This window comes from Arachis hypogaea, chromosome 3 (assembly GCF_003086295.3).
Source record: "Arachis hypogaea cultivar Tifrunner chromosome 3, arahy.Tifrunner.gnm2.J5K5, whole genome shotgun sequence".
Classification (NCBI taxonomy): Eukaryota; Viridiplantae; Streptophyta; class Magnoliopsida; order Fabales; family Fabaceae; genus Arachis; species Arachis hypogaea.
This window is the reverse complement of record NC_092038.1, coordinates 27,098,924-27,122,246: the sequence shown is the minus strand read 5'-3', so window position 1 is coordinate 27,122,246 and position 23,323 is coordinate 27,098,924. Positions and strand designations below refer to the sequence as shown.

The window sequence follows — 23,323 nt, the reverse complement described above, 5'->3', positions numbered from 1 at the left end:
AGTTCTGCCTACAATTTACAGATTATCAATTCAATTCAATTTAATTCAATTCAGTACACCTCCGTCCATTCAATTCGATTCAAAATTGAATAATCCAAACTTTGTCAGTTTGATTCGTTTCAGAAGAATAATTCAAATCGCTCTCATTCAACTGATTTGAAGTTGAGTCATTCATTTTTTCGATTCAGAAGTGCAAATCGAAGAAGAAAACAAAAAAGAATAGGGAGAAGATAAATGCAATGTAACCAGATCGAAAGAAGAAAACGAGAAGATGAACGCGATCAGAGAAGAACGTCGAAGACAATACAGATAAATAAGGGAAGAACGCGAACAGAGAAGAAGGTTTACATTGAGCAAAGTTTTAGGTTGCACGTTATATGTAGCGCATGTATGACAAACGAATGAGGGGAGAGGGGAGCGCGTCTGACCAATATTGCTTGGATAACTTCGATGCATTTTTTATATGGATGTAGAGCATTATTGTATTTTTTATTATCAATCTAATTTTTTTAGTTTAATAATTTAACAACATATTTTAATCTATACTTTTAATAATTAATAATTAAAATAATGAATTTTAATGACTTTTTAGCCATCCTCGTAATATAAATAGATGCTTGGTCAGAGGACTCCATCTTTAATGTTTTTTGTGTCATCCGCTTCAATAATTAAGCACCCTTTTTCTTTGCTACAATGGTCCCTTGACTTCAAAAGTCTTTTGCTTACCACAAATGACTACAATAAATAAATCAACATATACGATTTTATTACCTCAATCAACCTATATCCTTCGGACACATCTTTTTTTTTTTGTCCTCTCACTGTTCTTATTCTTTCAAACATCCTTCTTCTTCTGCTACTACTGCAGCATAATCGTCTCGCACAGCTGTTCTCAACAGTGGGAAAGAATAGTAAGCATATTATATTGCTTATGCAATTAAGAAGGTCCAAGCTACTTCTAGAAAAAAAAATTGAAGTTTATTTGAGAAGTAGAGGGAAACTCAAAGAAATACAGAATGCTATTTGTTTGGCTCTTTGTTATCTCTTTTGTTAAACTCTCCACTTCACAACATACATTGACGCCGCGTCACTTTGTCCGTGACGGCGAGACTTTGCTTTCCCGTGATGGAACATTTGAGCTTGGTTTCTTCAGCCCTGGAACTTCTACAAATCGATATCTTGGTATATGGTACAGGAATGTGTTCCCAAAAGCAGTTGTGTGGGTGGCCAACCGCGAATCACCAATCAAGAACAATTCAGGAATCTTGACCATCAACAATGAAGGAGTTCTTGTGATCCTTGTGATTCTCATCAACGGCACAAACAGCAGCAGCCCTGTTTGGTCTTCTAATGTGCCAAGCGAAGCGGTTATTAATCCAATAGCACAGCTTCTGGAGACAGGGAATCTTGTGGTGAAGAATGGAGTTAAAGATTCAAACAACAATCAGTTTCTCTGGCAGAGTTTCAACTACCCTGGCGATACGCTTACCATGCAGGGCATGAAGCTTGGATGGAACTTAATGACAGGTCAAGAAATATTCCTTTCTTCTTGGAGAAGTAAGGATGATCCAAGCCAGGGAGAATATTCATTAAAGATTGACCGTATGGGATATCCACAACTTTTTAAGTATAAAGGTTCTGAAAAAAGGTTTAGAATAGGGTCATGGAATGGAGAAAGTTTTAGTGGATATTCATCTCATCAACTGAAACAAAATATTAGAGTAGAGTTCATCATGAATCATAAAGAAGTGTATCTAGTATTCAAAACCGTCGATAGATCAGTTACCTGGATTTATACAGTTACATCTTCGGGCCATGGAGAGCTTTCTGCTTGGACGAGTCAATCCAATAGCCGAAAAGTCATCTCGACCGGGGAGGAAGATGAATGCGAAAATTATGCCTTGTGTGGTGTTTATTCTGTGTGCAATATGAATGGTAATTCTCCTACATGTGAATGTCTCAAAGGATTTGTTCCCAAGTTTCCAGAACAGTGGAATATGTCATATTGGTCTAATGGTTGTGTTTCAAGGACGGAATTGGATTGTGATAAGAACACACATGGCTTCTTTAAGTACACAAACATGAAAGTGCCAGACACGTCTTCGTCGTGGTTTAGCAAGGCCATGAACCTTGATGAATGTCGGAAGAAGTGTCTGGAAAACTGTTCTTGTACGGCGTATGCCAATTTAGACATTCGCAGAGGAGGAACCGGTTGTCTACTCTGGTTTGGAGCTCTGATTGACACGAGGACGTTTTCTCAATGGGGACAAGACCTTTACATCAAGGTCCCTGCTTCTCAACTCGGTAATCTTTAAACTATTTTCTTAGTTATATTTGGCTATAATTGTTATTATTCTAGTTGAAGATAAAAAAAGGCTTGGAAAATTTCCAAGGTTAGTTCAGTGAATATTTTAGTATTTCTAGCCATTGAAACTAATATGTAGAGGTACAAGAATTTTTTTTTTTCTTTAAGTTAAGCGTGAGACTTGAACCCGAACTTCTAGGTGAGGATGTCATTTGAACTATAATTCGTTGGCAGTTGGCACGTAGAGGTACAAGATTTTCCTACGGTTAAGTAGAAAATGTTATTTTTTCATGCCAGTTAACTTAATATACTTTTAGTTTCCTGATTTCATTATGGTTTTTCTCTCCTAGTACTAAGAATAAACAGCAGAAAATACACTACTTGAAAATTACGAAAGGAAAAAAAATAAAAGATATAATGGGAAAAAAATCTAAAAAAATATTTGACAAAAATGATCAAATATGAAAGATTTACTCTCAAAAGGTTCCTAAAGTCAAATTTCAATGCAATTTTCTTTTGTAAGTATACTTAGAAAAATCAAATCATTCTATCATTAAAATTAGTAATTTTACAAGTAAATATTTTCTGCCATTTTATTTCTATCCGAATAGTCGAAAACTAAAAAAAAAAGGAAAATAGGTCTAAAGATCAAATTTTGCGTTACTTTTTTATATGTACCTTTTAAATAAAGTCCAAATGATTTCGCAATAAATTAGATCAGATACATAAGTCATCTATCTCTTATGGGAAAAAAAGAGTAATGTTGGTTGTCTTTTTCATCAAACTAATACTATTTGTTAGTGTTTTAATCTTTTGAGTTATGTTTATAGTTCTTAAATCTTTTAAGTGTATGTTTTGTAGTTTCCTCCGTTACACGCTATGCTATTCTAAATGCATTACTTCATCTACATACTCCCTCAGTCTAGAGAAATTGGTCACTGATTATAATTTCGACTGAACTCATGTATAGTGTGGTGAGTAACTATGCTTTGCTTCTATCAAATCTTGCAGATAATGGTCTAAGTAAAATGAAGAAGTTGGTAGAAATCATAGTTGGTGTGATTTTATTTGGATTCATAACTTGTGTCAGCATAATGATACACAGAAGACAAGGTAATTTGACTAAATTTTATTTTGGCACTAGTTACTCACCCAGAAAAATATGTTTTAAGAATGAATTCGTCAGGTTCATAATTCTTATCAACTTTTATCATTCGTTCAACCAGGGTTGGCAAGAATAATTTACAGGAAGCATTATGAAAATATACTGAGGAAGGAAGACATTGGTCTACCAAATTTTGATCTGTCTGTCTTAGCCAAAGCCACTGACAACTTCTCAAGCAGTAACAAGCTAGGAGAAGGAGGCTTTGGACCAGTGTATAAGGTAATATAAAATGTTTGATCAAAACTTTTACTTAGCTTTTGAGATTTTTCTGAGAAAAGCATAACATGAATTCCAGGGCACACTAACAAATGGGCAAGAGTTAGCTGTTAAAATGCTTTCAGAAAGGTCTGTACAAGGGATGGAGGAATTCAGAAATGAAATTCTATTGATCGCCAAACTTCAACACCGAAACCTCGTGAAGCTTCTTGGTTGTTGCATTCAAGAAGAAAAAGTAATGTTGATCTATGAATACATGTCTAACAAAAGCTTGGATCACTTTATTTTTGGTATGAAATTTCTTTAAAATGAAGCATATCTGAAAATCTTTTTCTTTGTTATCCATAGCCTTCATAGTAGTACTAAATAAAACACACATATAATTTGGGCAGATGAAAATAAAAGGAAGTTGCTAGATTGGCCTACACGTTTCAACATTATTGGTGGCATAGCACGAGGACTTCTTTATCTTCATCAAGACTCTAGGCTGAGGATTATTCATAGAGATCTAAAAACTAGCAATATTTTATTAGATGCAAATATGGAACCAAAAATATAGGACTTTGGATTGGCTCGTACTATCCTAGGAGATCAAGTGGGGGCAAAAACAAACAAGGTGGCTGGGACATAGTAAGTTAACTTTCTTTCCAAGGTTTATGGGATTGTATTATCTTTTGTTATTAACCTTGAGAATATTATGCTTTTAGTGGTTACATGTCTACTGAATATGCTGTGCGTGGACTTTTCTCAATGAAATCAGATGTCTTTAGTTTTGGTGTGATAGTTCTAGAGATAATAAGTGAACAGAAGAATAGAGAATTTTCAGATCCCGAGCACTGTCATAATCTTCTCGGGCATGTAAGTATAGTAGCTTCGCTTCATAGTCAGTTAGTGAAATCTGAATTGCTTCAAACTCATTAAGGGATTACTACAATTATAGGCATGGAAATTATGGACAGAAGGAAGACAGTTGGAACTGTTGGATGAAGTGTTACGCGAAGGATGCACGCCTTTTGAAGTGATTCGATGCATACACGTGGCCCTGTTATGTGTGCAACAAAAACCTCAAGATAGGCCAGATATGTCATCTGTGGTTCTAATGTTAAATGGTGAGAAATTATTGCCAAAGCCAAGGATTCCTGGTTTTTATTCTGAAGGAGATGTTACAAGTGAAGGAGATGCTTTATTGACAAAATGCACACTGCTCTCGCCCAATGAAACTTCCATCACAATATTAGAGGCAAGGTAGAATATGAAGGCAAGAAAATAGCAAGATACCTGTAATTATGCATCATACATGATCTCATATTCTTTCCATGTTAAAAATATATTATATTATTGTGAAAATATTCGAACACGTATCTTGCGTGTTAGTTGGGATGTTGCCACACACGCCCTCATTTGTTGCAACACATTCCCTAACTTTTGACTTACAAAATTCACTCATCTAAAATTATATTCAATAATTTTATTTTTAATAAAAATATTAATATTTTTTTCATATAAAAAAAATTAGTCGTATTTTAAATTTACAGAAATTACTTAATATTCTCCATTTCTATTCTCTGATGCTAAAAAGCCCAAGAGTTTTTTGAATTTATAAATATTTTTTTAAAAAAACATTAAATTCCCTATAATATTAACCTAAAATTCTATTTATATACTTTTTATATCAACTAACAGTTGCACCTTGACACGCTACTTTCGACATCTTCAAATTATATGCGCAATTGTTCTCGCACTCTTTATCCACGGTCAATTGGAAGCTTTAAAAATAATTAAACTATCAAATAATTTGATAAAAAATAAATATTATAATATAAATATACTAAAATATTAATATATAATTATTTTTTATATAATTTCTTTTAAATAATAATATTTTTTGTTGAATAATAACAATATTTTTAATAATAATAATATTTTTAATTTATATCACATATTAAAAATTTAATACATAATAATTTATTTAATAAACGAGATTTTTTTTTAAATCTATATCCGTAGTTAATTATAGCTAGTTTGCGAATACTACGGTCTAAGAGTAACAAGTAATAACTGACTAATTTCTGTAACATTAAACACGGGAATCATTGAGGTTGAGACACTCGTGACTTGTTGAATACTTGAATGTTGAAGATAGAGTAGAAAGTAGAAACCCTTTCGGCCTATCGTACAAGAACACGTACGAATCATCTTAGTGATTTCAAAGACAATCTTTTCAATTATAAAGTTTGACGATGTCAACAGAGATATTAAGAAGAGTAACTTGTTAGATTAGTCCTAAAAAATTTATTTATTTTTTAAATTAATTTTTAAAATATTTTTAATTAAATTCATCTTTTAAAAATTTTAAATTAATTATGTTAATTTTTTTATTTTTAACATCAAAATTGACACATTAAATAACAGTACAATATACATCTAATAATTTTAATTAGTGATTTCATAATATATTTATAAAATTAAATTAAATTAACCACAAATTAAAAAATTCAAATGCCTCAAAATCTCTCTTTAATTATATTTTAATTTAATTTAGTTTTATAAATTTAATATATTAATAATTAATTAAGATTTTTAAATATATATTGTAATTTCACTTAATATACTATATTAAATTATTAACAAATTTTGATGACATCTATAAAAAAAATAAAAAATTAATATAATTAAGTTAAAATTTTTAAAAATTTAATTTAATTACAAAAATTTAAAAATTAATTTAAAAAATAAATATTTTACAACGAATTTAACCATTTACTATAGTGTGCTATTGCAGGTAAACCAACCAACACTACATTATTTGTTTATTGTTGCCGCACGGACTTTCTCATTGACTTGGGAAAAAAGTTTTTTCACTAACGACAATGGAGACTAACAATGTTCATTCAACATATGGACGCGTTTACTCATCCAGAATCATTCCTACTTTACCCATAAATCAACTTAATATTAAATTGAATATATCTATTATTCATATTATTTAATATTTTCGACTTATACTTTTTTATTAATAAATTGTACATCATATGTACAAAAATAAAGCAACTAAGGTTTGTTCTCATTCATGAGCACCCTTTAAAACTCTCTCCTCATTAAAACCATTAATTATGATGGAATCATCCTATTTTGATGCCTAATCAGAATTATGCTATCTAACCGAGACTTACACATCTTCATAACCGTTTTCCCTAGTACAGTGACCAAGAAAGCAGCCATTATTGCTTTGAGGAAAGATCAAAATAATTATGGACAACACCATCATCATGTTATCACTTATTTTCTTTCTTCTACTTTCCTTCATAAGAACCACCACTTCACTAGGTAGTTTTATTAGTTTAGCTCTGAATCAATCTCTTCAAGACGGTGAGACCTTAGTCTCTTCAGGTGGAACATTTGAAGTTGGTTTCTTCAGCCCTGGAAATTCAACAAACCGATACTTAGGTATATGGTACAAAAATGTGTCCCCTTTAACAGTTATATGGGTTGCCAACCGAGAAATACCACTTGAGAGCAATTCCGGAGTTTTGAAACTCAACCAAAACGGTGCACTTGTGATTCTCAGTGGCACAAACAGCACAATTTGGTCCTCATTCAACAACACACCGGGGAAATCGAGTAATCCAATCGCGCAAGTCTTGGACTCGGGAAATCTTGTGTTGAAGAATACAGAAACCAAGGAGAGAAATGATTTTCTGTGGCAGAGTTTTGATTATCCAGGCGATACGTTCGTGCCGGAGGAATGAAGATCGGATGGGACTTAGTAACTCGAAAAGAATATTTCTTATCATCTTGGAAGAGCGACGATGATCCGTCCGAGGGAGAGTATTTTCTAAGAATAGTAACAAAAGGATATCCACAGTTTTTCACATTCAAGGGATCAAAAAAGATATTCAGAGGAGGATCTTGGAATGGAGTGGGTTTTTCAGGTTATCCAACTCATCAACTGTCACAATATAGACAACGATTTCTCATGAATGATAAACAAGTGTTTTTAGAATGCGATATACTTGACAAATCAATTGTCTCAATATATAAACTAAGAGCTTCTGGCCTAGGACAAACTTACGCTTGGACTAATCAGAGTAACACCAGAAATGTCATCTCCACCGGCGTTCAAGACGAGTGCGAACGCTTCGCTTTGTGCGGTGCCAACTTTGTATGCATTCTCGATGGTAATCTTCCAACCTGTGAATGCCTGAAAGGCTATGTTCCTAAGTTTCCTGAACAATGGAATATATCGTATTGGTCTAACGGTTGTGTTGCGAGGAATGTTAAATCTGATTGTGTCAATGGAAGTAGCAGTGATGGGTTCTGGAAATATACAGAGATGAAATTGCCGGACACTTCTTTTTCATGGTTCAATGAGATCTTGAGCCTTGAGGATTGTCGAAACAAGTGTTTGGAGAATTGTTCTTGTACTTCTTATTCGAACTTGTATGTTCTTGATGGAGGGAGTGGCTGTTTACTTTGGTTTGATGATATGGTTGACATGAGGAGATTCACTCAAGGGGGACAAGATCTTTATATCAGAGTCCCTGCTTCTGAACTAGGTACTCACCATTTCTTTCTCATCATTAGTTTAATGCATTTTATACTTGGACATCACTCAAGAAAGATTACCCGTCAAAATTTTATATTTTAATTTCTCCATTCACCTACTGGAGCCTTCGAGCGGTTGAGTAAGCCGTGGAAACAGTTACTCATGTAATTATAAGGTTAGACTGCATACATTACACTTTTTTAGTGCAACCCTTTCCCAGATCCTGCGTTAACCTGGGATGCTTACGCCCTTCTTCATACTATGCCTTCTTTTCTTTGTTAAATGTTTTTATTTGTGTTCTATTTCCTTTTTAAGATCAATTTCTATGTTGTATCTTATCCTACTACCATAGGGGCAGAAAAGAGTAACTTATATAATTGAAGGGTCATATCATGAATGTTACAAAATTCAATGTAGACAGTGAATATCAAAGGCAGTAATATACAAGGATTAATTACCAGACTATGCTAACTAATATCAAGGAAGTTATATTAGTGATGCTTGTTAGTTATACTTTTATTTTTTAATTCCAACTTCCTCAAGCAAGAAAACATAATTTAAATACATATTCCCTTAGTCATAAGAAATTAGTAACTTAATAATTGGTGATTAATCAAATAATGTGTGCATCTTTCATATATTTATGTTGCAGATAATGGCCGCAGAAAGAAGATGATGCTAATAATAGGAATAACAGTTGGTGGGATTATTTTTGGATTAACATGTGCCTGCGCATTGATACTCAGAAAGCGAGGTACATTAAGCATAATTTAATTAAGATCTAGTCCACATTTAATGATAGTTACTTATTCATTTTATGTTCAAACCAATCAGGGGTAGCAAGATTTATTTACAGGAAGCATTATGAAAGTATACTGAAAAAAGAAGAGATTTATCTACCAACATTTGACTTTTCAGTCATTGTTAAAGCCACTCAAAACTTCTCAAGCTGTAACAAACTAGGTGAAGGTGGTTTCGGACCAGTATACAAGGTAAAAATAAATAAATACAACTTATCCAAAAACTTAAATTTCATTTCTAATAAAAAATTTTCTAACTAGTGAATATGAAAGATCTTCAGGGCACATTGACAAATGGTCAAGAGTTAGCTGTGAAAAGGCTTTCGAAAAATTCTGGACAAGGATTGGAAGAGTTTAAAAATGAAGTGGTGTTGATAGCTAAACTTCAGCATCGTAATCTTGTAAAGCTTCTTGGATGCTGCATAGAGGAAGAAGACATAATGTTGATCTATGAATATATGCCCAATAAAAGCTTGGACAACTTTATTTTCGGTTTGAGCCTTTATCATTTGCTCTAAAATATTTATGATAGTTTCTTACTGTTTATCCATTGGTTATGATACTTTGGAGTATTGCAACTGGTATATATACTAAACATACTTGTTTGTAATTGATGGCTGCTAGATGAAACTAGAAGGCACCTGCTGGAATGGCCTAAGCGTTTCAATATTATTTGTGGCATTGCTCGAGGACTTCTTTATCTTCATCAAGATTCTAGGTTAAGAATTATTCATAGAGATCTAAAAACCAGCAATATTCTACTTGATGCAAATCTGGATCCAAAAATATCTGATTTTGGCTTAGCTCGAACATTGTTAGGAGATCAAATTGAGGCAAATACAACTAAAGTTGCTGGAACATAGTAAGCTAGCATTTTCTTTTATTATTTTCTAATGTCATTGGAATGCAACTAACTTTTGCTTAAAAAATGAATATTTTAGTGGTTATATGCCTCCTGAATATGCTGTACGTGGGCATTTCTCTACGAAATCAGACGTCTTCAGTTATGGAGTGATAGTTTTAGAGATTGTAAGTGGAAAAAAGATCAGAGAATTTTCCGATCCAGAACAGTGTCATAATCTTCTTGGATACGTACGCACAATAACTTGATTATCTAACTAATTAGTATGTATATTTAGTTACTCACTAATAATACACTAATTTCTTTGCTTCTCTTTTAGGCATGGAGGCTATGGAGTGAAGGAAGACAATTAGAACTACTAGATGAAGCATTAGGGGAAAGGTTCACACCTTCTGAAGCAACAAAATGCATACAAGTTGGCCTACTATGCGTTCAACAAAGGCCAGAAGATAGGCCTAACATGTCATCTGTTGTTTTGATGCTAAATGGTGAAAAATTATTGCCCAATCCAAAAGTTCCTGCATTTTACATTGAAAGAGATACCATTCCTGAATTAGATGCTTTGTTGGAAAATTGCATGTCGCGAAATGAAGTTTCCATCACAGTGTTAGAAGCTAGATAAAGTACAAAGACAAAAAGTACAAGGGTGAACCTACTAATTATTCAATACATTGCTGGTTTAAAAGAATTGTACGGTATTATGCAATTACACATTTTTATTTTATGACTTTAAAAGAGTATTTAGTGAAAAATTGCCTTATTATTCTAAAATTTATCTACATGGATATGAGTTTATACAGTTTTATTAGTAATGTTTACTATAACACCCTTACTATCAGAATTTTACACTTTTGGCTGTACTCTGAGCGAGAATATGACAACTTCAATATATTTAATAATAAAATATGAGTTTTTAACTCAAAACTGTATCGCTGTTTTCTTTGAAAACCGAAAATACTTTTTCGTTTCAATCAAGCATGAATATATAACCCAATTTAAATCACACACACATGTACTTACATATAAACGTACCAAATTTCGTATACAAGTAACTTATAAATAGTAATAGATACATATCATTACAACTCCTATCTCTCTTACAAAATATAATAATAAAGACGAGGAAAGACTATAACTGTATATACAATAATATAGAATACATTCAGATACTCGGAAGAAACTCCTTAAACTCTTCGTCCGTCTTGAAAAGAGAAATCTATAGGGGAAGTGAGAACATCGTGTTTGTTGATTTTCAGTAAGGAGTTTTTAAGAATCGTCTTCGCTGATTTTCAGTAAGGGGTTTTTAAAAATTGTCATAAGAAGATATTTAAAAGAAAACTATTTTTCGATTTCAGTAATCATCGCTCGTCTTATAAATCTTTTTGAAAATCAACTGTTAATCATCCAAAAACTAAAACCTTTTCGAAAACTATTAGTTAATTATCCAAAATTCAAATTCATATTTTGAATTTATTAAAATTCCAATTAAACACAATATATCGTAATCTTTCCCTGTATATACCAAAAGGAGTAATTTCATCAAACTTATCACTGATTCATCCAATCACGGCCTTCGGTCCAAAACAATATCACATCACGGCCTTCGACGCAATACAAAATCAAATCACACATTCACACTCCAACCACCATAATCCAAACCAACAGTCACAATCACAAGTAATACAGTTCAAACACAATCAAGAGTATTTACATCAAGTATAGCAATTAGTAGTTAAACAGAATTATTCATATAGGCAAACCAAGTATAATATACACACTCAAACAATGTCACATAGATGCATATGATGCATGTCTGTCCTACTGGCTATGAGCTCACATGTCGGTTAAACTGGCAGAACCCGACACATCCGGTAGCTAACCCGGACATAGTCTCCCAACATGCAAGTATACATAGTTGCCTTTGTTACTAAGGTCTGTGTATTTCACACACATATGTCTGAATTATATGCGAAAGACAAGAGAAACAAAAATTCGTACCAAAAACAACAAATAAAAAAGTATAAAATTTCATGAATAAACCGTTTTTTAACCTAAAATGAGTTAGCTAGTCAGCTTAATTTATACATAAAAGTATGATGACGACCCTTTCCTTTCTCCATATTCTATCTAGCTTCTAATATTGTTATCGAAATTTGGTTAGCTGAAAAGAATGTGTTGTTCGGCAATGAAGAATCTGCTTGAAGTTGAACACCTCTATCAATGTAAAATCCAGGAAAATTTGGTTTGGGCAACATTTTCTCTCCATTTAGCATTAGAACCACCAATGACATACTTGGCCTATCTTCTGGTCTTTGTTGCACACATAGTAAGCCCACTTGTATGCATCTTATCGCTTCACAATGGTTGCAATTTTCCCTTATCACTTCATCCAATAGTTCCAGTGGCCTATCCTCAGTCCATAATCTCCATGCCTAAAATCATGCTGGTAATCAAATTAGTAGAGTGGAAATCATCCAAAATTGACTCTTTAGTTCTCTCTAAAAATTTTACTTACATGTCCAAGTAGATTAAGGTAGTTTTCGGAATCTGAGAATTCTCTATTCCGTTTCGCACTTAACAACTCTAATACTATCACACCATAACTAAATACATCTGATTTCTCTGAAAATTGTCCATGTACTGCATATTCAGGAGGCATATAACCACTGAAAGCATAAATTAGTAATTAAAATAAACAAACATAATATGGAGAAACAAGTCATAATTAGGGAGAAATATCTTACTATGTTCCAGCAACTCTATTCGTATTTGCCTCAACTTGATCACCAAAAAAGGTTCGAGCCAAGCCAAAATCTGATATTTTGGGATTTAAATTTGCATCTAAAAGAATATTACTAGTTTTAAGATCTCTATGTATAATCTTTAGTCTAGAATCTTGATGGAGATAAAGAAGTCCTCGAGCAATGCCGCCAATAATGTTGAAACGCTTAAGCCAATCTACTGTCTTTCTTCTTGTTTCATCTAATCAGTTATGTACAATTCTTAGCATAACTTTTGTTGTAGAAATATTAAAAATTGCCATAAACATATTTCTATATAAATTGAAATAGTTCTTACCAAAAACAAAGTGATCCAAGCTTTTGTTAGGCATGTATTCATAGACCAATATTTTTTCTTCCCCCTGAATGCAACAACCAAGAAGTTTTACAAGATTACGATGTTGAAGCTTGGCTATTAACACTACCTCATTTTTGAATTCTTCTGATCCTTGGCCAGACTTTTTTGGAAGTCTTTTAACTGCTAGTTCTTGACCATTTATAGTAGCCTGAAAAGATAAATAAAATTGTATTATAAAAAAATGTTAAGAAAAAATAAAGTCCTGGGTTGATTTTCTTATCACCTTGTATACTGGTCCAAAACCACCTTCTCCAAGTTTTTTGTTGCTTGAAAAGTTGTCTGTAGCTTTAGCTAAGACTGAGAAATCAAATATTGGGAGATCAACATCTTGTCTTTGTTTATTTTTCCTTATATTTCTTGCGAACCCTGATTGGTTGGAAAAACAACAATGGATGGATACAAAATATGAATCCATTACTCGTAGAACTTGCACAAATTTTTTTTCTAATTTCTCTTTTGTACAATGCCTATATGGAAAATTATATCATTACAGTGTTTACCTGGATATTTAATTAGCATTATGATAACCCAACAGATTAATCCAAAAATAATCACTCCAACAGCAATTGCTACCGTCTTTATCTTCTTGTTTCCATGGTCATTAGCTACATTATGATCAACACAGATGTAGGACACAATTACTCAACAATTTTGACAGTAGCTCGATTGAATGAAATTGGCAAAGTTTTATTGTTTCTTTACGTTGAATCCTTATAAAGGAAATAATGGTCTCACCTTAAGCATGTCATCTCTAATTGCAATACCATAATATTCATATAATTGAGGTAACTACCAAAGACACTTTCTTCTAAAATTAATTTAACCTGCTCAGAAGTTACCTAATTATTCTACAAGAAACTAAAATGGAAAAGGAGATGAAGAATTAAAAACAAAAGAGTTACCTAACTCAGAACTAGGGACTTTGATGTAAAGGTCTTGACCCTCTTGTGAGAATTGCCGAATGTCAATAAGGTGATCAAACCAAAGCAGACAACCAGTTCCTCCATTACGAATATCCAAATTCGCATAAGCCGTACAAGAACAATTTTTCAAGCATGACTTCTGACATTCCTCAAGATTCATTGCCTTATTAAACCATGAAGAAGATGTGTCCGGCAATTTCATGTCTTTGTACCTCAAGAAGCCTTGTGTGTTATTACACGCCGATGAAGTCTTCCTAGTCTTTCTAACACAACCATTGGACCAATATGACACATTCCATTGTTGAGGAAACTTGGGAACATATCCTTTGAGGCATTCACATGACGCAACATTATCACCAATGTTGCATACAGAATTCGAACCGCAGAATGCATAACTGTCGCATGCATCCTGCCCCCCGGACGTAGTAGTTTCGGCAGTTTGACTTGTCCATACCATGTTTTCCCAACCACCTGAAGGGGTGGCTCTAAATATTTTGAAAATTGATCTATCAAGTATATCAAACTCATAATACACCTCTGTATCATTGAATACAAATTCTCGTTTAAAAATGCTCTGTTGCAGATTCGGATATCCAGTGAAATAAATGCCATTCCATGAGCCCTCTCTAGCGTTAATGAAGGATCCTTTCATCTGAACTAGTTGCGGATACCCTTTACGATCAATTTTGATGGAATATTCTCCCACTGCAGGGTCATCTGTACTTTTCCAGCTTGACAAATATCTATCTATGCCAGATTTTAGTCCGAGCTTCATTCCCGGCATCAAAGTGTCACAGGGATAATCAAAACTCTGCCACAAGAAGCTGCCCTCATCCTGCCCACTTTTCACCACAAGATTTCCTGAATCAAAGAGCTCTGCTGTCGAATTACTCAATTTAAAGGCTTCGTCTGATACCTTGGACGACCAAAGAATAGTAGCGTTTGCCCCGGTGCGAAGTTGAAGAATCCCCATTTCGTTTAACATGAGGATCCCTGACTTGTTGTGGAGTGGTGTTTCTCTGTTGGCCACCCACACAACTGTTTGCTTTCCTGATACATCTGTGTACCAGACACCCAAATATCGATTTGTTGAAGTTCCAGGGCTGAAGAAACCCAGTTCGAAACTTGCATCAGCTGAAAGCAAAGTCTCGCCACCATCACGAATACATTCACTCATTCCTAAACTGTGTAAAGAAGTCGAGCCTCTCATGTAGGATACTAGAAACAACAAAATAAGTAACATTTTGAAGTTTCTCATTAATGTCTTTCACGAGCCCCGAATGAGCTTTCCTGGTTGGTTTATTGACAAAATCTATTTATAATATATAAAAGCTGATACTAACTTTTTTCACAATAAGTTTGAAGTATCTTTTCTTTGCTAACGATGCCACATCAACAATTTTAATGATTTGGTAAAAGATGAAAATCAACCAATCACCATTTAGTAAAATGTTTAAAAAAAATTAAAACAAAAAATTCTTATATATTATTATTCAATTAAAACATCAAGTGCTAATTAAATGTAATAAATATACATTAAAAGTGTCATAATAATAATAATTATAAAAAATTTCAGTTACAAATTTATAAATTCTATAACATATTCAAATTTTACAATTTATATATAGTAAGACTCCTACTACTCTTTATTTTTTAATCTCTCATACCAATTGTCAAAAATTTTTAAAATTTAAGATATTTTTATATATTTTTCATTCTCATTCATTCATTTTTTTAATTATTTACAAATAAAAAAATGCATGAAAAGACAAAGTGTAGCAATTAATGCAAATAAAAAAATGACAAAAAATGAAGATGCAATTTTGTATAACTCTAATATAAATAATTTATGTATTTTTTTAAAATAAATAAATTCAAAATCTTAAAATAATATGTTTTGTAAAATATTTTTAATATAACATTTATTAAAATACACTATATAGTATAAATAATCTATTTTTTTGCGTATTGCGCAGGTCTCACTCTAGTATTAATTATAACATGTATGTACATAAAAAAATTACTGGACTTTAGAATTAAAATAAATAATACAAAAGAAATAAGTTAAAAATTCATACACCAAATCCAGAAAAAAAGATATTTTAGAATCTTAGAAAAAATAATATTAAATATATATTATGTATATAATATTAAAATTTAAATAAATTTTATTTTGTGTAAAAAATTTATAATATTAAATATAAACACAATGATAAAAGATTTTGTGTTATATAAATTTAATTAATATATATATATATATATCACGTAAAAAGCAAGTAAATATATAATAATCTTATTTTGTGCGAAACAAAATTATAACATTAAATATGAAGATAATGATAAAAAATTTTGTATTAAATAAATTTAATTAAAAAAATATATATACTCACTTAAAAGGCAAACAAACAGATAATAATTTTATTTTGTGTGAAACAAAATTATACTATTAAATATAAGAATAAAATGCATAATTAAACCAAATTTAAAAACAATATTACACAATTCATCCAAAAAAAATGTTATACAGATTGTAACATCCTAACTTTTAGCGCGTATGATCGTACCAAAAGTAAGGCGTTACGAACCTGATTTCCTATATTATCTATTTAATACTGAGCATTTACGTCGATATCGCGTTTCAGTTTATAAGAAAATACCAGAAAATTATTTTTAGTAACTAAAATCACACAATTATTGATAATAATAAATGCTATACAAATGAATTCAATATAAAATTTGAAGGCAATACCTATCCCTTTGGACAAAATAAAAGCTAACGCAACATAGACGAGGGAACTCTATAAAAACAACAGGTATCACAAGTAAATCTACTAATCGTCCGCAACTTCATACTGAATCTTCAAACCTGTCACTAAAAGGGTGGAAGATTTTGGGGTGAAAACAAACCACACGTTCTCAGTAGAGAATGAAAATGCCATAAAAGTAATGAATTTAATGCAAATAATTAACTTACTTAGTAAAACTAGTGTTCATTAAATTAAATTAAATAACAATAAACCAAAAATGAGTAGACTCTTTCTGTGCGCAATGAACCAATAGATGCCAGGAAACTAAAATGGCCGTGTAACTCGGGCAATCCAACATTTTTTACACCTGCTTTGATTTTTCATATCATCTGTAACAATCAAACAGTCATAGAGCCTTGAAATTTAAGATAGGTGCCATCATAAATATCAATTTCAATGGTTCCGTCTCAATCAATGATCGCAAGTTGCAACGAGATAGTAATTAATCAACTAAATCTATCCAAAACGTCAAATGGTGCCTTGAATTATAGAAAATCGATGAACCGAATTTTTAAACGGTCTGATTTAATTTTTGAATCATTTAAGGATTAGAACCGGTCAAAACTTGCGGGTTTCTAAAATTAATAAAGATATGGTTCAAAGTTAGGTTTTTTTTGTGCTTGCATGTCCTTCTTGTGACTATACTATATTATTCTTCATTATTTTAAATACTAATTATTAATTATATAATAAAAATATACAATAATTTTTTTAAATATTATTTTAATTTTATACTCACTTATATTTAAATTAATTAAATTTATTATTATTCATAATTATTAATATAAATATAATTAAATATGTATAAATAAAAATATTAGATATAATATTTATTAATATTATATTTAATATGTATACAATATCTATAACAATATATAATGGGAAAACCCATTTTTGGTGTCCAATTTTTCTTTCCATTTTTATCCTTTTTAGTAACCTACCTCCAGTTACAACATTCTGCTATTTTATTTCCATCCACGTTCACCTCAATATAACTTCTCCACGTTAATTTCTCTCACATCACGTTACTGCATCAATTACAAAATTCTACTACTTAATTCTCCACTGTTAATTCCTCTCACATCAATTACTCCGTCAATTGTATTATTCCCATTTTTTTTTCTTAATCTCTCTCACTTCACTGGTTACTTCATATCTCTCCGTAATAGAAAAAATTTCTTTCATTTTTCCTCTGTCTTCTCCTGCATTCTTCTCACTTCGCCTAAATATAATGTAAAATCTTCTGTAATTTATTTTTTGTCATTAAATAAAAGTGTATAATTGTTTTTATATGTTTCTTTGATTAATTATAGTTGACAACATACCAATGGAAGATTCACGTGAGAGTGGTCGACGAACTTGGCAAGACTATGCCAGACAACGAAGACAAAATATGAGTGAAGAATAGAGGCAGCAACACCTTACCGAGAGAGTATTAGACGAGGAAAACAAATCGATATATCAAGTGGACCAACTAACATGGCAACACCATTACAAGATATCACAAATATACCTCCTCAACAATACTCTATATCAGGTACTCTAAATTATACTTCTCACCATAATGTAACACCCTCTCTATCAGAAGTCACGCTTCCGGCTGCGCTACTCTAATAGCAAGAAGTATTACGACCACTTTACATACTAAATAATAAAATAGGAGCCTGTGATTCGACACTATATCGTTGATTTCTTTGAAAACCATAAATAAATACTTTATCTTAAGAAAAATACAAAACAGGCATACATTCATATACAAGACTCCTTACATAATAGTTCAATATATTATACATATAAAACATACAATTCCTATCCCTCTTACAAACTTGTAATAACAAAGACGAGGGAAGAAAAATAATCTAATCAATACAACAGCATATAAACCAAACGCAGTATAACTCTTCTTAATGCTTCTTCACCCGGTTCCTGAAAAGGTAAACCTGTAGGGGGGTGAGAACTTAACCACACGGTCTCACCACGGAGTTTCAAAGTTGTCATAAGAAGATATTCAATAAGAAAGCTGTTTTTAAGCTCAGTGATTATCATTGCCTTATGAATCTTTTAAAAACCAATGAATAATCGTTCAGAACCTTTTCAAAGAAATAACTTTTAATCTTTTAGAAATCCGAAACCTTTCCTTTCCTATAAGAGAATCTCAATCAAAAACCAAACACACATTCAAACAGCACAATCAATAATTCAGCACCAAAGTTCATTCTCAAATGTAGCACGGCAGAACAAACACAGGCAAAACAGACAAGGAAAACACAAGTAGGTAGCAATTACAGCAAATAGTTCAAGTAACAGTTAAGAACAGTTTAGCAATTAGGCAAACCAAAACAAGTTCAAACTCAAGCAAAGCATACAAATGCATATGATGCATGCCTGTCCTATGGCTGATGAGGCTCATCTGTCGGTTATCCAGCCAACCCGACAAGTCTGAATTGTCCTTAGACTGTCCCCCGACGTGCATCCCCAAGAGTCTATGCATAGCTTTTTCTCAAATAACCAATATTGCTCAATGGGGGTAACATTCCCGGGAATTTATATAGTGCCCGGTCACACTTACGTCGTAGGGTCAACAGAGTATCGAATTTTCTACCTGGTACACATGGTGGCAAGCCACAGCACTTTATCCAGGGAAACTCGTGTCTCAGATATTTCAATTTCATAAGCCATATAAATAATTCATTCAACATTCATCAATGTCTAAGTCATTCTCAACATCATTATCATTCATCAATCATACCTCATTTCCAATTTTATCGGATTTCATTCAAAATCATATTTCAAAGAAAATCCTCATCGTCCTTCTTTCCATTCCGTTCACTAACAATTCCCAATTCAAACATAACTTTTCCTTTGATAAATAAAGTAATCTTAAACTATATAATGCTTAAAATTAAACCTTTTTAAAATAACTAATTCAAATAAAACTTCTATTTTTATAAAATTTCGGCAGCATCTCCTCTAAAACTCGGACACTGCCACCCTTTCCGGGTCCCAACCAAACCAAACCAAGTGCCTGTTAATCATTCAAATCATTTCTAATAACCATTTTCACAACCATACTGAAATCCAAGAAAACTGTAAAATCCAAAATCCAATCAATGATTAAGAACTCTCGGTTTTCTCAAACAGTTTCAAACCAAACCATTCCTCAAACCTTGTTCGCACCTTTTTCAAAATAGTAAATTATTCTCAGTAAACAAGCCATTTTCAAATATCAGGTCCTTTCCAAATTTGTTTTTAAAATCAGATTCCGGCATCAAATCAGATTTCAATATTCAATCTTTTCTAAAATCAAACCTTTTCTAAAGTTAAACTAAATGCCAATAATAAATCTCATCCGATAATTCAAGAAAAACCACTTTAACAATATCATTCAACTAATCAAAACACCCAATTTTCTCAATCGATCAATCTGTCAATCAAATTAATAATCTCGTTCATTCAAAACAGCTCAATCCAATTCATAAGACTTACGAAATCACAGAAATGTATTTCACGCATTAATATCGATTTATCACAACTCTGAAAAGGAAAACAAATTTAAGAAAGACATCCCTACCTCAACTAGCTGAGTTCGCGTAATTTATCGTGGTAATTCCCTTTTCTTTCAATTCATGGCGACAGTGACAACAATAACCCCCATGGAAATAACAACAGCCCGACACCTCTTATAACAACCGTGTCAATATGAATTGCAATGACAGTGACTGAAATAGTTTCAAGAAACCGAAGACAAGGACATATATCAAAAATTGAATCAAAACAAGCATATGACATCAATAATTATAAGGGTTTTAGATGGAAGACTAACTGCAGCTACAGAGAAACAGAACGGTGGAGCCACAAGAAGCAGAAATTAGACCAGGAAACCCGTTCTGGCGGCAGTAGCATTAATCTGAGTGTTTAAGGCAGCAGAGAGCATTAATCTGAGTAATTAAGGCAGCAGAGACACCAACAATAATCAAAACAGTGGAACAGAATAGAAGTGGAACATGTTTCAAGAAAGCAAGAGGCAGGGTTACCGGTGAATCTAGCCTGGAAGGCAGCAGCGTAGGCAAGGTTTTCCCTTGGCGGTGAGAAGCGGCGGTGGCATGCGGCGGTGGCAGCTCTAGCGATGACAAGGTGTGGCGGTGGCTGCACAGTAAAGAACGGCGGCGCAACACCTTTCTCTCTCACATGCAACTCTCTTTCTCTCACTTGTGAGCTCGACGGCAACGACCATGGAAGCTTCTCGGACGGCGATAGAGGCGCGAATGGCGGCGATAGGCTTCGGTGGCGACGTCTTGACTCAGCAGCGGCGCAGGAAACGATGGTGCTGGTTGCGGCAAAGCGCGGCGGCTCCTCTTCCTCGCATCTCCTGGGTGCTTCCCTCAGTCACGTGTTTTCCCCCTCCATCAATCGGCGACGGCGAGGCAATAACAGCAGCGGCGCCTCCTCTCCCTCGCAACGGCGTAGCAGCTCCCTCTGACTCTCTCTCTCTCAGACGCCTCACTCTCTCTCTCCCCTCGGTTCTCTCCTGCGCTGGTGATGTGGTCAGCCCTCCCCTTTTCTTCTTCTTTCTTTTGGTTCTTTTTTTTTTTTTTTTTGGAGTTACGTTGGGTACTTGGGTATTGCTGGGTATTGGGAAAAAGAGTGTGGCGGTGGAGGGTAAGCTTAGAAGGGGTTAGGGTTTTGTTTAGCGTGAAAAGGAAAAGGGAAGAAGTGAGTGATAATTAACTCCCAATCTTTTCTTAGTTAAAATCAGAACCAGAATTGCTAAATCTAGTTATCATAACAATTATTAAATAAAATAAAGTGCTATGTCTTGTTTATATTTCCAAAGCAGCAGCATTAAAGCATTCAAATAATTTCCTTACGGTTGAATAAAGTTTTATAAAACAAGCTATTTATGATTTAAATAAAAAGTAGGATAATAATAGAAATCAAATTAAATATAAAATATCCATCTTTAAAAATGTCTTCTAATTAATAATTTTTAAATAATTTTCAGTTAAATACTAATTTAGTAAAAATTAGAGATAAGTAAATTAATTCTCTTTTATTTATAAAATAAGGTTAAAAATCTATATATTAAAATTAAGGCATATAAACTATTCATTATTTTTCAATTATAAGAACTCTAAATAATAAATAAGGGTTTACTCAACTTTTATATAAAAATCTCTAAAAATATAATCTTAAATAAATATAATATATCATAAATAATTTATTAATAATTTTTAAAAATTTAGGAGTCTTACATCCTACCCCACTTATAAAAATTTTCGTCCTCGAAAATTAACTTAATACTTAAAATACTAAAACAGTTTTGAATACTTTACTTTTGTATATTTTAGAAAAGCAGAGGTCATGGCGTATTCATGTATATAATTTTCTAAATACCAAATATTTTGCAAAACTTAGGTGTAAAGAAAGAAAAAAAAAGTGTGGTCTAAAGCAAAAGTTACAAGATGGTTCAAAACAAAGATGTCACAAGAAGTGCAAGTGTCCTAGTTAGGCCTTTGTTAAAATAAAGGGGTATCTAGAAGGCAAAAGTTTGAAAATAGGCTGACGTAAACAAACAAACAAGATAACGTCTGCGCACGGACCTCGTACCAATTCAAAACTTCCGCTTCCTAACTCCATCAGTCACTTCACAACTCCCTGACCGACGATAAGCCTAACATCTGCAAACCCTTCCGCGAGAAAGGAAATTTTCACAACTCCTCACAACGTCGTACACTTACCACTTCACCTTCCATATCCATAAACACATCTTAAGGAACAAACGTATCGTATTACTATACTTAAAGGTCGCACGTGACATTAAAACAATTTTCGAGTTTATTCAGAAGAACACAAAACCTTAGAAAAGAAGGACAACATTCATAAGAGTTTGAAAGAATTGTTGAGACCACAAGTAAACAAGGATATACAAGCAATGAAGGGTGTTAAAAAGAGAATCAACTGACAACTACAAGGGTAACTTTTGAATCAAAGGAATTCGATAAGACCAATAAGATGAAACCCAATGCAGTATTTTGAAACGAATTCAAGCTAAATCAAGAGATATGAGGTTTACAGAAGAAGGATATCCAAACCAAAGACAGTGTATAGAACTCAAGAGTATGGTTTAAAAATATTCTCGAATGCATTGTTCGTAAAGAATGGAAAACTTAAGGAGAAATCATTTCATGTTCTAAAAGAGAAAATGGGTAACAAACATCCTTCAAAAGATTAATAAAAGCGTAAATGTGACATTATTTCAATATAAATTAAAGTGGAAATAGATTACACAAACTTTGTAAATAAAAAGATTAATTTGGCCAAGAGCAAAATTGTATTTTCTCTTCTTTTTCAAGCATGTATGAAAACTACAATCTTGTTGGAAGAAAACCTAAGATAAAGTTTTACTCATAAAAGGAAAAGATGATACACTATAATCGAACGATTTTAAATCACATACAGAATTTTTCAGAGTATAAGGTAAAGGAGTATAAGCTGAATTGAAAGCGATTTTATTAAAACTTCAATAGACGGTTATATCGTCTCAAAACAAGTTCAAATCAC

General features: G+C 32.6%; 3 protein-coding genes, 1 long non-coding RNA gene and 1 pseudogene across 8 annotated transcripts; 3 read left to right on the top strand and 2 right to left on the bottom strand.

The window, feature by feature from the left end:
• The first annotated feature begins 639 nt into the window (after positions 1–639).
• LOC112789990 (G-type lectin S-receptor-like serine/threonine-protein kinase At4g27290) lies at positions 640–5,043 on the top strand. Of its 4 annotated transcripts, none has more exons than XR_011879655.1 (7): positions 640–2,304; positions 3,317–3,418; positions 3,532–3,689; positions 3,766–3,976; positions 4,079–4,316; positions 4,394–4,544; positions 4,627–5,043. XR_011879655.1 is itself a non-coding variant. In XM_072232657.1 (5 exons), exons 1-5 carry the CDS (start codon positions 1,017–1,019, stop codon positions 4,243–4,245), a joined length of 1,926 nt encoding a protein of 641 aa, XP_072088758.1. In that variant the 5' UTR covers positions 770–1,016; the 3' UTR covers positions 4,246–5,043. The 4 variants fall into 4 exon arrangements, 1 of the variants encoding a protein (XP_072088758.1); XR_011879656.1 differs by having other exon boundaries at positions 770–2,304; positions 4,447–4,544; XR_011879654.1 differs by having other exon boundaries at positions 770–2,304; positions 4,079–4,544.
• Positions 4,401–4,935, top strand: LOC140183350 (G-type lectin S-receptor-like serine/threonine-protein kinase SD1-1). Its single transcript, XM_072231763.1, has 2 exons — positions 4,401–4,544; positions 4,627–4,935. The coding sequence occupies exons 1-2, from the start codon at positions 4,401–4,403 to the stop codon at positions 4,933–4,935; spliced, it is 453 nt and encodes a 150-aa protein (XP_072087864.1).
• Positions 5,044–6,789: 1,746 nt separating the features above from the next.
• Positions 6,790–10,675, top strand: LOC112789989 (G-type lectin S-receptor-like serine/threonine-protein kinase At4g27290; annotated as a pseudogene).
• A 944-nt stretch (positions 10,676–11,619) lies between these two features.
• On the bottom strand, positions 11,620–15,251 carry LOC112789988 (G-type lectin S-receptor-like serine/threonine-protein kinase At4g27290). 2 transcript variants are annotated; one of them, XR_011879653.1, is made up of 7 exons: positions 13,935–15,251; positions 13,533–13,637; positions 13,256–13,398; positions 12,973–13,180; positions 12,639–12,876; positions 12,410–12,534; positions 11,620–12,326 (listed from the first exon to the last, which is right to left on the bottom strand). XR_011879653.1 is itself a non-coding variant. In XM_025832182.2 (7 exons), the coding sequence occupies exons 1-7, from the start codon at positions 15,211–15,213 to the stop codon at positions 12,018–12,020; spliced, it is 2,433 nt and encodes an 810-aa protein (XP_025687967.1). In that variant the 5' UTR covers positions 15,214–15,251; the 3' UTR covers positions 11,620–12,017. The 2 variants fall into 2 exon arrangements, 1 of the variants encoding a protein (XP_025687967.1); XM_025832182.2 differs by having other exon boundaries at positions 12,410–12,560.
• A 3,200-nt stretch (positions 15,252–18,451) lies between these two features.
• Positions 18,452–22,199, bottom strand: LOC140183751 (uncharacterized). Its single transcript, XR_011879652.1, has 4 exons — positions 20,797–22,199; positions 20,586–20,700; positions 20,334–20,481; positions 18,452–18,702 (listed from the first exon to the last, which is right to left on the bottom strand). It is a non-coding gene; the product is annotated as an uncharacterized lncRNA (long non-coding RNA).
• Between the last annotated feature and the right edge of the window lie 1,124 nt (positions 22,200–23,323).

Bases quoted from the DNA above. Each gene is read 5' to 3' on its own strand.
- LOC140183350 (XM_072231763.1), top strand. From the start codon at position 4,401: ATGTCTACTGAATATGCTGTGCGTGGACTTTTCTCAATGAAATCAGAT. The intron at 4,545-4,626 runs GTAAGTATAGTA...CTACAATTATAG, and splicing joins GTCATAATCTTCTCGGGCAT to GCATGGAAATTATGGACAGA.
- LOC112789990 (XM_072232657.1), top strand. From the start codon at position 1,017: ATGCTATTTGTTTGGCTCTTTGTTATCTCTTTTGTTAAACTCTCCACT. The intron at 2,305-3,316 runs GTAATCTTTAAA...CAAATCTTGCAG, and splicing joins GGTCCCTGCTTCTCAACTCG to ATAATGGTCTAAGTAAAATG. The intron at 3,977-4,078 runs GTATGAAATTTC...TAATTTGGGCAG, and splicing joins CTTGGATCACTTTATTTTTG to ATGAAAATAAAAGGAAGTTG.
- LOC112789988 (XM_025832182.2), bottom strand. From the start codon at position 15,213: ATGAGAAACTTCAAAATGTTACTTATTTTGTTGTTTCTAGTATCCTAC. The intron at 13,181-13,255 runs GTGATAAGAAAA...TTATCTTTTCAG, and splicing joins GTTTTGGACCAGTATACAAG to GCTACTATAAATGGTCAAGA. The intron at 12,877-12,972 runs GTAAGAACTATT...ATAACTGATTAG, and splicing joins CTTGGATCACTTTGTTTTTG to ATGAAACAAGAAGAAAGACA.